The following is a 15,235-nucleotide window of genomic DNA, read 5'->3' as shown; positions in this document are numbered from 1 at the left end:
AAACAACATAGTAAAATGTTTTAAAATGAATCTTCTACAAAGCAACTCGATCAATTGATTATTTAATATTTTTTTGCCTCTAACCTAGTATTAGATCCTATTCAAATCTGAGGTACCTTCTTATGCTGAGCAAGCATAAAACATATTAATGAGAGAGGTTATAATAATTCTAAAAATTGCAATTATCTCATCCAACACTCTGGTTTGGTGTTTTTGTGTGGACCTACATTTACAAGAGAATGAGAGCATTCCAAAGTTGATTGCCAATACACTATAATCATTGTCTACAAAATGAAAGCATTCTAAAGTTGATTGCCAATATCACTATAAATATTAGAGAAACAATAAACCCTAAACCCTAAACCCTAAACCCTGATGTATGCACAGAAAGTGTGTAGTGCCCCCACCAAGAACCCCAAAGGAATACCACATCTAAGGGTGAAATAAATTTTTTTTGAAAGTATAAATCAGATTAAGTGCATTAATTACTACAAAGCTCTAGAATAATACAAGTGGAAGGCTTACACCAAAACTCCATAAGGGGTTACCAACGAAGGATAAAAAACTAAAAGTTAAATTCCACGATTACGATTAATCCAATTAACCATCAATTATTCAAAGAACACATAATAAGCCATATGCAATGACAGATACACCATTGAAAGATTGAAAGGATACAATATAATTTCTCTTCAGTAAAGCATTTACACTAAACATATAGAAAGTTGATAAATAACATCCAAAACTTATAATTTCATCGATCCTCCAATACATGGCTCTCAATATACATATAAAGTTGCAACTTAACCAAATAACAAGGTTACATAAGTTCATGATACATATGACCACATAGGTGTCCAAGGAATAATAATCTCCAACATGAAATAGAGCATGAGTCACGAACCACGGGGACACTTGCGAAGCCAATCCTCAAATGAAAGTACAAATAAGAACATCCGATGGGAAGTGGCACTACCACCCGACCATGTGATCCCATACTGGAATCACCCCACCGTGCTAGGAGATAGCAGAGGACCCTCAAGCAACATAGGAAGAATTTAAAAGATAGGAGAAGAATTAGACCAATTTCTTCACTTCCATTACATAGGTAGAATTCCTTGCATCTAGCAAGAGGCAAATAACCAATTTTGCCAACATAAGCCCCAAATTTTGGGCAAAAAGATGCTAGAAAACACACAACAAACTAAATCTAATTCTTTCTATTCCAAATAGAAGAGATAATTCAATCACTTGATTTTTCAAGAACAAATAACAAACAACAAATAGAAAAATGAACCATTTCCTGAACCATTTCCTTCCCATATGCAAACATTTGATATGAATTCCACAAAATCAACAATAACAGTCACTCTTTCTTTCATTTCAAACATTCAACAAGAATTTACAAAGAGATTTACCTTTTTCCGACACACAGGAAGCAACTAAAACATTCAAAATTAAATTGCAAAACAAGAAGAGATTATTCAACCTTCAAGCAAACCAAAAAGCAAAATGATGGAAGAATCTCAATCTTGCAAACCAAAATCAACTCCAGCTCCTCTTCCAAAATAGTTTTCCAAATTTCTCCTTCAAAATTATGCCTCTCCTCTTCCCGTGCACTCCCAAGAATATATGGGAAAAATATATTTCAACTTAAATTTTCTAGGTTAAAAGTTTTTCAACCAATCAAATTAAATTATTTAAAAAGTAAAAGCAATCAAATTTACCCTTTTCCAAAAACAATTTCTTTTCCAACAAATAAAAATACAAAAGTCAAATGGAAAGGTAAAAGGAAAAAACTTCTATTTTTTCATTTATTTCATTTCTATTTTCCATTACCATAATACTTTCTTTCAACATAAGCATTTAATATTTAAATGACTAGGCAATTATTTATTTCATTTCACAATATACTAATGCAACTTGATACAATAAAATAAGCCAATTTAACTATTTAATTCTAGCAAACATTAATTTAATTAAATCAATAGACTTAAGAGCATAATAATCAACTAATTATGCCAACACAAAATAACATCATCCACTCAATTAAATAACCATTAAATAAACAAAAACACGCAAAACGAGGAATGCTCAAACGACAACTCACAGGATGACAATATCAAAACACTATGACTCGAATACCGATCAAATGAAAAAGACGACCGACTGACAACACTCACACGAATGTAACTGCGGATCAAGTTAGGATCCAACAACTATCTCCTCCACTCCCATCGGACAAATAAAGCACGTTCAGACCTGTGAAACCAGGTGGAGTCGAGCAAAGGAAAATCATCCCCTTGCATCCCATACACTAGCAAACACGCAACATATAAATAACACATCGCTCATATAAGGTAAAAGTGTCAGTCCATAATAATGATCCATAAAAATAACATTAATCATAAGCATTGAGATACTGCATGAAAGCATACACCACAAGTCGAGATAAAGCATGAAATAATATCGCATAAAGTTTGAATCAATATACAATAATGTTCCACTAAACAGTCAACTGAAGTCAAACATAAATACAAAAAGAGTCTGATCGAGGAGAGATACTACAAAGTAAGTGTTTACATTATGGTCTGTAACAATCTGATTCATTAATCTTCATTAATTATATACAAGGATTATTTCAATGGTAAATGTTTATTTTTAATTGATATAATACTAAAAGCGAGATAAGGTAGTTAACAAATAGCCAAGAATATTAATATGACCAGTACATGGCAAACTGCCAGAACAAAATAGAAAATGATCAGCACAGGAAGAAAACAGAATGAGTGCTAAAAGCTCTCCCTTAACACAGCTGACACAAGGTAAAATACATGGTTAATAAAAGAAAAGTTACAATGCATCAGCCTACAATAGAGCATTAAAATAGAGATGCTAACAGCTCACAGTTGAAAGGACAGCAGAGAAAAAAATGTTCACATCCTAGACATACAAAAAGCTGCAAAATATAGCACAAAAAATAGCCTGCCAGTAGCCCTCAAGCATGGACTGGAAACAACTTAAAGAAATCGTGTAGCTGAAAAGCATGATTATATTCTGAAACTAAACAGGCTTTGAAATATGTTGAATGTTTAAGAAGTGCTACTCTTCCTAACTTCTTGTCTATATAATTTACCTATGGCAATTCAAAAAACTAGAGATCATACAAAAACCTTGTAATCTTTGCACTACTTTCTCATTTTGTATTCTAAAAAAAATCCAAGAATTAGATCCTTCTCACAACCAGAAAGGTATGTAGACGTTGCATATATCTAACTTGCAAGTGAAAAGAGTCCAAGAAGTGCACGACAGTGTTTCCAAATGTCTCATGTAATGATAAAGATAGGCAATGCCAAAAGCTTATGTGCCGGTTGAAGGGATTCAAGTTTTGTACTATCCTTCTCCCAAACTTATGTCTGAGTGATAATGGAAATAGCCTCAGCGGCATTCCACCTTCCTACATAGTAATGACCGTATATATCAAGTGTGTTGGTAAGTGCTTGTGCATGTAGCTGAAAGGTCGTGTATGAATTTTATTAAGTGCTGAGATTTAAAGGAATTCTCACCAGCACAAAGTTTAATTAGCCGAGCCATGAAAGAAAAGGGAGCCTTCCTTAGATTGTTAAAAAGATTAAGTCACCTGGAATTGTGAAAAATCCTCGCTTGATAAAATATTATCTTAAAATCCATCATTCAATTTTTTAATTTTTTATGTTGTAAAATTTCATGGCTAATTTTGAAAATTAAGCATCACTATTCTAAGAATAGAATTGTTTTTTAAAAACTATTTCCTGTAAGACTTCTAAGTATAATTCATAATGATAGATTCTAGATGTTAAGACTCGTTGAGGGTGACTCATAGATAATTAATGAGCAATATGACAAAGGGCTTGACTAAGTCAGATACTTGAAAGCACCTTTGGATTTACTTTAGATCTTATGTCATACTTTAGAGAAACTAGCACTTGGCTAAGTCAGAAACATGAAAGAATCTTTGGACTACTTTAGATATTAAGTCATGCTTCAGAGAAATTAGCACATTGGAGATTGAATTTTTTTATTGGAAATTATATTTGGTCATGTTTATATGTCATCTATTCCATTTTTTTCCTTAAAACTATTTAAATTTTAAATCTTGCTTCGCAAAGCATGACATTGAAAGGTACTTACCATGATCTCACCTACCATCTTTGAAGGAGTTGGGCAATGAACATAGAAAATGAGTTAGCAAACATAATAAACGATTGAGAAATCCTACAAATGAAATATAAGATTCAAATAAACATATTCATTTGAAATGACACCAAGCATTTTTGTCTACAAAACAAGACAATAAACACGATATACTGCATAGAGTAACAATAAGATAAAATTAATAAAGAACAGAGAGTATACTAATCATGGAGTCAATCTAAGGAATGAGGCTTCTAAGAACACCAATGGAGGGAAATCAAATCCTGATTTTTCATATAGGCTTGAGTATATTTTGAGGTCATCATCAGTAAACCAAGCAGGCAAGGGAGTTGCAGGGTCATACAGTTCCATAATCTCTTTACCCTCCTCTGCCACTGGCACTTCACTTCTAGAGCAAAGCGTATATATATTCCTTACCACAGTTTCTACATCAAAATGCCCAAAATCTGCCAAACTCCTTCCAGGTTCCTACATATATGAAATGGTTTCCAATAACAAACATGTCAATATTAGGTCTAGTTGTAGATTTAAATTCTGAAATGTTTAAAATGCATGAGCCACTCATGAGGCATTAAACCATGATCCAGGGAATGCAACTGGAGATATGGCAATTCAAGACAAAGGAGACACACTTAATTCTTGCTTCTCAAGTGCTTGCGTTTGCCACTAATATTTAACCGGCATTCAAGGTCCTAGACTCCATCTCAACTTACGGATAAATGATCAATTATTGAATGAATTTTTTATATGGAATTGGTTTCCAAGTCATGGAAATAAATATTTTTTGCTGGAGAAAGCACTTCTCTTAATAGGAATAGAATGTGTTCAAAGATTTATAATAAGTCTGCAGATCAAGTAGCTAATAAAATAGCAAAGCTAATCCCCAAAACTAACATAAATATAAGGATGTCCCATCCCATAGAAGTACTGAGTGAATGTCTAAAGGTAAGGGTCTAGAACTTTACAGAAAATAGACCTACAAAAGGTTTTATCAGGAACTTTTAAAACTTTAATTGGAGCCTGAGATTTATGCACTCCCGGGAAGACATTTAAAAATGAATTTGTATGACATGAATGATGCAACTTGAATCGTTGGAAAACATAGATGTTATAAATACACTGCACTGGATTTGCTATGTAGCTTACTTAGAATTGGCCCATATTTATAAAATTATTAAAATATGGAAAACACCCTAGGAAATCAATGCCAAAGCAAATGGGAGGCAAGACCAAAATAGATTGAAATCATATTGGTGAAGACTTCTTACAAACTCAATTTGTTTAATAACAAAGTCCTGCAGATAGTCTAGAAATTGCTATTCTGTTATAACTTATCTTGGATCACCAAGCTATACTTCTGTTATATCTTCTGAATCCTTCTCTTTATTGAATATTTATAGCTGCAATAGAGATCTAAGATAATATCTAACTCCTCCTCTCCACCGAGGAGTCTCTTCACTTCTCTGTCGGTGACTCTTCCTCTCCACCATGGAGTCTCTTCACTTCTCTGCCGGTGACTCTTCATGTCTATGTGGCTGACGGTGTAGTTGTGGCCGTCAGTGACTCTTCATGTCCATATGGCTGTCGGTGAAGATGTAACTGTTGGTGTCTTTTCCTCTTTCTTCGTGGTGTCTCTTCACTTGCAATTCCGATTCTTTATATTCATTGCTCTTCCATTTTCGTTATTATTCTTCTTCGGCAGATGGATAGTTATATATTGCTTGCTTCTGTCGTTTGTCTTGTAGCAAGTTGAGAACATTGTACAATCAATTTTATCTTATTGTGATTGGTAGTAATCTGAAACTATCAACAGTTGTATTGAGTTTCAGAGATATAATAAAGTTCATTTTTGAGTGGGCTGGGTTTTTCACCCTCAGGTGGAGGGTTTTCCAAGAATAAAACCATCTATAATGCCAATGAAATGCAGCCAAAAAAGCTTTTGTCCTTTTTCTGACAATCTGTTGGCACCGAATGCAATCCAATCAGATCACCGAAAAAATATGTTTTCTAAATTTTAGACTTGAAAAATTTCACATTCCTCTGATTGAACATAGGAATAAAGCAGCACCTAACAAAAATCTGAATTGTTATTGGTTGCAGGAAGGATAATTAAAACTTAATGGCTGCCCTCCGCTATAGTTCCATGCAAGGCAGGAACTATGGAATAAATTTCTAATTTAACAAATTAAAAACGAAGCTAAGATTTTTCTCTGTTTTCAAACCATAGAACTAATGATAGAAAAAACAATCATAATAATACCAACAGCATGTTGATCTCAAGATTAAACATCTGTGAAGCAGAGCGACATCTTATAATGAAGGAAAACCCACTGTACAATCAATTATTAACATACAAATAGAATTTGAAATCATAAAGGACCATATAATTATCATGAAATGAGAGAATGGATGAGTATTAGCAATATCATTATAAGCATGTTTATAATCCATGTATAGTTAGCTAAATGATCTACATTATTTTTTTTAATGAATTGTAGTTGTGCATGTAACACCAGTAGTAATTCTAAAATAAATTTTATAGCAACAACCCTTGCTGCATTTCCATCTCCACCAATTAAACTTAATGGCCATAGGGTGCACAAAGTCTCCAAGAATGTCAACTACAGGGCAAATGTAATCTCAATGCTAAATATAGACAAAATGAGAACAATTAGAACAATATTGCAAATGACCTGAAGGTTCCAGTACTACACGATTGCCAAATTGAAATCACAAGAATATCAATCTTAAAAAATAACAGATCACAGGAATGCTAATGCATGGAAATAGAGTTCATATCTTAACAGTTCACTGGATCATTAGAGCAAGATAGAGGATGCAGAAACTAACATAAAATGTGTATACAATTGTCATCACTAAAATTGCATGTCCACTGTCATATCCTGAAAATCGGTGTAAAATATTTCTGGCAACAAATTCACAAAAAATTACTATAGGATGGCACTATAAGAAGCTCCCTTTCCCCAAAATAGACTCCTAGGTAGAAGATTCATTACTGAATTCTCAATCCGTTCTTGCTCATCCTCCCTTGCTGCTTGATGATCATTAGTGAGAGCTTCGGCATGGCCATCTCTACTAATTACAGCTTGACAGTCCCCAGCATTGGAGACTACCATGACATCCTTAATAAGAGCAGTAACACAAGATGTACCGCTACTAACACCCTGGAAACTGATTTTTTAAAAGAGTGTGAGCTTGAGAAGTTGTTTGATTCAAATTCTTAAACATTTTCATAACCCTAACCATTTTTTGAAAAATGGAAAAAAAAAACTTTGAAACAACAAAACAGAAGTAGCAATTACTTCAAATTGAATCTCTCGAGTCAGAGCATTAATCCTCAAAGACTAACCTGCTTTAAAAACTCTGCATCTGTGGCTGAGGAACCAGCTCTAACTGCCTGAACAATGTTCTCTTGTTGATCTCCAACAACCAAAGCATCCATACTGTTGTGACCAATATTTTCAGCAGCAAAATCAACAACTTTCTGACAACCATGACATCAAATAGACCAAAAAATTCCTGGAAAAGGATTTAAAAACTATAGAAATCAGCTATGCCATACCAGCTACAACTGTCCTAAGAAAAAAAAATTTGAAAAGGAGTTTCAATACTGCTGGTTTCTTCTTGTCAAAGTTACAATATCAATGTTTACCTAGTTTATCCATAGCTATGCTAGTCTTATATACCCATTCATTAAAATGAACAGCAAGTACAAATACATGTGGGTAGGAAGACAATACTGCATCATCTTTATCTTACAGAGAAAAGGATAAATTTTGCAAATTCCTCAATTTGAAATATCTAACAGTTAATTAGTCCTGAATAAGATCCATCTGTTCCTAGCTGATTAGGGACTACTTAGGAGTTGCACTTAATCTAATGGAGTGTTGGACTTATTAGAAAACAACCCAAGTTGCAAAAGCCAATTGTTTTCATACAGGGTATGGTACAGTTTCTTTATAGCAAGTTCTATAAAAAAATTTAGTATCTATTGGATATTCAATTCCGACTAATTTTTTGATATAATTTATCTTCGTTCCAAACAATGATATTGCATCTTAAGCTTGTTTTCCTTGCTAGCAGCTGGACACCTCTATAGGATGCAACCAAGAAGGTGGACTGTGGGTACTCTGCCTATTAGAGTAGGCAGATTTCACAGTGTTCAGCAATAAGCTAGGTGCTTTGTGTGACACTGGTTCCATGCTGGTTGGATAACTCAGTTTTCTCACTGGGCATTACTGAGTAAAATAGGAGCAATTTCCATTGTAGTAGTACTAATAATTGAAAAATTGGCTTTCCCTTGCATATTTTTTGGATACTGCATTCATAATTCTGAGTGGAAAATTAATAACACAAATTTTACCATATCCATATTGTATTTTGGGAAAAATTTAAAAAAATCATCTTTAAAGACCTAGTGGGAGCTACATGAGCTCCAGTGCCCCCTCTCTAGCAGCTGCACAAAGCTTCCTGCTAATAAATGGCAACTCCTGGATTTAAGGAAATGATTCTCTGTCTTCGTGTTGCACTGTTTCAAAAGTTGGCTGGGGCCACCTGCAGGGTAAAAAAAGGGTCTGTAGCTATCTCCCTAAGGTTGTAGTGATTAGTGTGCTTGTAAAATGGGGTTTTGATGACATGTCACATGGTATATTCATGGAGTTATGCATAATTTTCAATTGCAAAATCCAGAAGTGTTATTGAGTATTGACTCGCTATTTCCTATTGTCTGGCATTTTATATACCAGTTTATTCCCAAATTTTAACTAGCAGTTGCATATTTGAATTTCTACTTGCTTGCTAGCAGTCATCCACATATATAGTTGTGGATATCTGTGTTCTTGCCTAGTGAAGCATATTCACATGTGCACTCATATGTGCTTCTAAATACTATCCAATGTCAGTGGTGTGTATTGATTCCAAATTTTTAGGCACCTCTTTTCCACTATGTCCGCCATTTTCTTAGTGGACTGAATCAGTGTAAGAACTATAATTTATAAATGAGAAACGCCTGCCTCATCTGCTCCCTATCATATTAACTGCTATAAGGAGATGCTAGTACAGTCTTTAAAACTGAATTCTGCCTCAATTCCATTTGAAAACTTAAAATAGTTGTGACCAGAATGTATTTTCCAGTTTTAAGAATGTGCTTAAATATGGATTTGAGGGCCTGTCAAATTTCTGACAACCACGGCAAACATCTGCTCCCTATCATATTAACTGCTATAAGGAGATGCTAGTACAGTCTTTAAAACTGAATTCTGCCTCAATTCTATTTGAAAACTTAAAATAGTTGTGACCAGCCCAAGTATATGAATGTGATGCAGACTTGTCCCTATTCTGTTCATTTATCTTGGAGAAAGGGCTTAATCTTCACCAACTACGTATGGAGAGAGTAGAAGCTTTCTGTTCTACACAAAGGGAAGCAAAAAATGTTTTTTTTTGTGTAAGGACCAAAGGTTGTGAAGTACAGGGCAAATGTAATCTCAATGCTAAATATAGACAAAATGAGAACAATTAGACCAATATTGCAAATGACCTGAAGGTTCCAGTACTACACAATTGCCAAATTGAAATCACAAGAATATCAATCTTAAAAAATAACAGATCACAGGAATGCTAATGCATGAAAATAGAGTTCGTATCTTAACAGTTCACTGGATCATTAGGGCAAGACAGAGGATGCAAAAACTAACATAAAATGTGTATACAATTGTCATCACTAGAATTGCATGTCCACTGTCATATCCTGAAAATCAGTGTAAAATATTCCTGGCAACAAATTCGCAAAAAATAACTATAGGATGGCACTATAAGAAGCTCCCTTTCTCCAAAATGGACTCCGATGTAGAAGATTCATTACATTACACACTTATCACCATAATTATATTATCCCAAAAAATAACTATAGGATGGCACTATAAGAAGCTCCCTTTCTCCAAAATGGACTCCTATGTAGAAGATTCATTACATTACACACTTATCACCATAATTATATTATCCCTGGTTCTGTCAAAATGTACTGATCATCCAAGCTCATTCTCTCGATTTTCTTAAAAACTGATAAAGATGGGGTTTCGGTTCAAACGACACCATTCTCGTTCTTGTGTTCCTGTTCTTAATTTTGCGGAGTGGAAGGCGTTGCCAAAACCTTTCCTTCAGATTATATGCAAACACCTTTACACTTTCATCACCATATACGCTGCTAAAGCACAAGTAATCTCCCACACAAGCACATGTCTGATGGCGCCAATATTTACCAAGATATTCATGGACTGACATTGGAGGCATTTTTAAAAATTCTTTCCACTTCCAGACCAACTCATTTTCCTCGTCCTGAAACAACTCCCAGATAACAATCCCGTCCTGAGTTTGGCCAAGTTCGCCAATGTCAAGCCCCGGATTGTTGAGTAGGACGGATACAACAAGAAGTGACGAACCATATGAAACTATAGATAGAAAATACCCAAAATCCAGATCTTTAACCATTTCAGGGGGTAATGGAGCTACCGTAACAGGGGTAATGAAACCCTCATTTTGGATTTTGAAACCAATGATAATCCTAACCGGCGACAGTTCCTTCAAGAAAAGAACTCCATTGCACTCAAACATTTCAAAACTTAGAATATTTGATGACCGCATTTCTCCTTCAAACTGAGACTTGATTCTCCATGAATCTTGAAAATACTGGTAGATCTGGAAGGAAAAATTTCCAGAATTCGAAAAAACTACCAAATAGGGCTCTTTGTTTCCTCCCTGTACGATATGCATTAATTTGTCAGTCACATCTATATCTATCTCTACATAAGATCTCATAAGGGGATTGCAAACAAATAATTGTGAAGTGGGGAGGTCCCGGAAGTGCAGTAACCCCTGCCCTATGCTTGGTAAAAATCTGGTATTGCCCCCCTTAGGGTTTGGGAGAAAAGAGAGAGACAGTGTCCTCCATTTTTGTGAGGAAAAGCAGTATGCCATATAGCCCCAATTTTTATTCTCTTCTTTATTGCAGATGAGAAGCCATGGATATTGAGTCGGCAGTGAAGATAAAAAATTGAAGGAGGACAAAATAGAATTCCATTCTTTACAGATTATGCGATAGCCACAGATTGATTCCAATGGAAGCTTTGAAAATATCAATTCCTTCAAATCCTGAGGCAGCTTAGATATACCACACTGCTTTGCATCTCCTTCAATTGCTAGGATGGATTCTGGCTTCATTTCTTCCATTTCTTTCAACCCCCGAGCTTCCCAACTAATTAATGGTTTTTATTCTTCTAACCCTTGATCAATCACAGCGTGTTATTGGGCCAAGAGCACCGAAGGTGAAAAAAAATCAGAAGAATTTAAGGTTAATCATCCACGCCTTCATTATTTGTTAAGGTTAACTTTCTTTAAATTTGACATTGCTTGATGTGATTTATCCTGATATGAACAAATAACATAATATTGTGGATAGCATTCGTAATTTAAAATCAGAGGAATTGTATGATCACGAGGTTGGAAACAAATTGTATCAAGTCGATAAGCTATATATATTTTTGTATGGTAAAAGGAATGTGTATAATGTATGCATTGTTTAATTAAATAGACTATCAAACTAATTTGAATATAAAGGGTGAGTTTAAATGTATCTATTTGGAGATTTTTATGAAAAGTGTAGGCGCATAAATCTCAATATTCTTAAACAAGGGCTGGAAGGCAGCTTAGTTCTTGCGGAGTGTTGTGAAGGTGGTTCTAGATTGGTTTTGTTTAATTTAAATGTTTATGAAAAACTAATATTCTATTAGGTTGAGTTTTTTATATTCATGTTAATAATTTGAAAGCGTACAAATAAGAACTATTGTAGAACAAGTCCAAAAAGCTTGAAACATCTATACAGCTTGAAATGTCTACTAGCATATATACCTTAAATTTTAATTTAATCTATATAAAATACGTCGAGAGATATCCTTCTTGAGGTGCCTATTTTTAATTAGTTTTATGCCCTAAAGTCAAATAGGTGCCTCAAGAAGGATATCTCTCGGCATATTTTATATATATTAAATTAAAATTTAAGGTTTTTATGCTAGTGGCAGTCACGCGACGCGACATGAAAAACATAAAATAAATGCAATATATAATTATATAGTATCTTTCTTTTGAATTGAATTATATTATAATATTATTATATTATTATGTGGAGATATATGAAATTTTATATCCATTTAGATTATTTTTAATAAATATATGTGTTGCAAGATTAAAGCATATACTAAATGTAAGATTTATATTAGACTTTATTTAATGATAGTATAAAACATTATTTAATGCTCAATATTATGGTTATGAATAGGGTAAGGGTTAAGGTTAGCATTATGGTTAGAATTAAGGTTTACATCATTGTCAGGGATACAATTAGGGTTCACATCAAGGTTAGGGTTTGATTCAGGTTTAGAATTATGGTTAGGGTTAGGGTTAGGGTAAGGGTTGGGTTTTAGTGTTAGGGTTAAGTTTATGGTTAGGGTTAAGGTTACTATTATGGTCAAGGCTAAGGTTTACATCATTGTTAGGGTTAGGGTTACAATTATAATTAGGGTTAGGTTTTAGGGTCAAGGTTATGATAATGGTTATGGTTTATATCATGGTTAGGGTTAGGATCAAGGTTAAGGTTTGGTTTAGCTTTAGGATTATGATTAGGGTTAGGGTTAAGGATTACAATTAGGGTTAAGGATTACAATTAGGGTTAGGGTTTTTCTTATGGTTAGGTTTTAGTGTTAGGGTTAAGTATGTAGACACTTAAAAATAATTATTTTTAATTCCTCACATAATTAATTAATTAATTATGTTAATTCAAATTCTCCTCAATATTAATTAAATATAATTGATATTGTCACTATAGTATGTGACTGATTTATTTAATAAATCAATCCCTTTCTTTATTCTTCTAAAAATTGAATTCTCACAAATCTCCCTCTTAGCTAATTAATTTCAATTAATTAGTTAACCCACATGCTTCCTGCAAACCATCTTCTTAATTCATCATTAACCTAATAAAGTCTTCTAGAAACTCCCTAAACTCACTTAACCTTATTCTTCTAATTTTTAATTCCCTCCACTCATTCTCTCTCCTAGTCAAATGCTCCTACAGATCCTAATCCCACCTATCATTTCCTCTGATCCCTCTCCTAATGAGTTGCTAATGGCTAATCATCATGATTAGCCACGAAGTCAACTCCTTGTCCCTTCAATCCAACCACTAGCTTTTAATGCTCTTTTCCTACGTGAATGTGAGATCTTCAAAATCTCACAATCCTCTAGGCATCTCCTCTCCCAAGGAATTTTTAATTCCTTCTTATTCCTCCAATCCCCATGATTATCCCTTTTTGGAGAATTTTAAATTCCTCCTCCCCATTCTTCAAGGAATGTCGCATCCCTTGCTCCTCTCAAGGCACATTGGAAAGTCTTCCCAATGCACTTTTCTCTTCTCAAGGTACCTTGGGAAGTCTCCCCAATGTACCTTGAGGAGTGTGGAGACAAGAAATGCCTTTAAGGCATATCTCTTGGTCTCCACACCCTCTCTTGGGCCTTGTGTGAGCTCACAAGCAATCCTAACCCTTCATCTTGAATCCATCCTAGCCATCCATTCTTCCTCTCCTCTTCCTATAAATTGATGACTCCATCCCTCCATTCTTCATCTCCAAGTTCAGTAATCTTATGCTACCCTTTTGAGCATAGGAAAATCATTTTAAGCATCCTTATCATGTTCAAATCATATCTCATCCACACTTGATCATTTCATCCTTATCATCTTCCAAATCCATTCCATGTGTGCACAACATTGGAGAGCCATCAACATCAAGCAAGCAAGAGGAGCACATCAAGTGGAGCATCATCCAAGGACGCCTTCACTTCATCAAGCTCCATCCGAAGGAGAAGGTATAAGGTTTGTGAGGTATATGCATTCTTATTCTTGTTTTAAGCATTTCAAATTATGTCTTTCAATTTTGTATGATTATATGTCTGATTTGCATGCTTATTAACAAATCCACCTCACAGGTCTTTTATCATCTTCATTTTGGCACGCCCGGTGGGACTCACATCCCTGAATTTAACCTTTTTTTTGCAAATTTTTGTGAGTTTTTGTCGCAGGTTCCGCTTCAACATGAAAACTCGTATGAGTTCCTATCTAACTTGGAATGACTCAGCATCTAAGTGTCGTATGGGCTACCAAGAAAACTTGTACGAGTTGGTATTTGTTGTATGGGCTGGTATAATAACTCGTACGAGTTTTTGTTTACTCGTATAAAAACAGGGAATTTTTTTCTTTTAGCAATTTTTTTTCTGTCCTCTGTCTGTCTATTTTTTTAGCAGTTTTTTTTTTCTATCCTTTGTCTTTTTTCTGTTGTTGTTTCAGAATAAATTTTACGAGTTGCTATTTATGTCGCTATTTCAGAACAAATTTTACGAATTGTTGTTTCTGTTGTTGTTTCAGAATAAATTTTACAAGTTGTTGTTTCTGTTTATATGGAATATAGTCAAATCGGGGCTTTTTCAAGATCATGAGTTTTTGGATGTTTTGACAGTCTAACAAGTGTTTGCAGATCTCATTGTCAAAGACTTCATCTTGAAACTACTAACCAAGTGGTGTTGCAGGTTGTCTTTTGTGTTTGTGGAAAGTGTGAAAGTAGGAGAGTATGCTCTTGTCTATCTAGACAATCAGAAATCCAGACATTTGGCACTTTTCTGTTTGTTTAGCCCCTGCCTTGTTATTTCATTTTTTTGCCATATCTGCTTTATCTTCACTCCATTTTCCTCCAAACTTCACTAGATCCCCTGCATTGTCATTTTGCACATTTCCTCCCTTGGGGGCCTTATCCCAAAATCCACTTTTTGAACCTTGAAAACCGACATTCCTCTATTTTTAGGGTTTGCCATAACTCCTTCCCCTTTTATCCAATCACCTCCAAATTTTTCCATATTGTCCATCTCCAACTTTTTCTTCTTTGTCCCTCTTGGACAAATTTTTCCATTCCTTCATCTCTCC

The 15,235-nt window shown here is 34.5% G+C and overlaps 1 protein-coding gene across 1 annotated transcript; it reads right to left on the bottom strand.

Moving 5' to 3' along the window:
• Positions 1-5,411: 5,411 nt before the first annotated feature.
• LOC131062900 (F-box only protein 6) lies at positions 5,412-11,660 on the bottom strand. Its single transcript, XM_059211133.1, has 3 exons — positions 9,909-11,660; positions 7,565-7,734; positions 5,412-7,379 (listed from the first exon to the last, which is right to left on the bottom strand). Exon 1 carries the CDS (start codon positions 11,437-11,439, stop codon positions 10,249-10,251), a length of 1,191 nt encoding a protein of 396 aa, XP_059067116.1. The 5' UTR covers positions 11,440-11,660; the 3' UTR covers positions 5,412-7,379; positions 7,565-7,734; positions 9,909-10,248.
• Between the last annotated feature and the right edge of the window lie 3,575 nt (positions 11,661-15,235).

This window comes from Cryptomeria japonica, chromosome 9 (assembly GCF_030272615.1).
Source record: "Cryptomeria japonica chromosome 9, Sugi_1.0, whole genome shotgun sequence".
NCBI classification, from domain to species: domain Eukaryota; kingdom Viridiplantae; phylum Streptophyta; class Pinopsida; order Cupressales; family Cupressaceae; genus Cryptomeria; species Cryptomeria japonica.
This window is presented reverse-complemented; position numbering and strand designations above follow the sequence as displayed.

Bases quoted from the DNA above. Each gene is read 5' to 3' on its own strand.
- LOC131062900 (XM_059211133.1), bottom strand. From the start codon at position 11,439: ATGGAAGAAATGAAGCCAGAATCCATCCTAGCAATTGAAGGAGATGCA.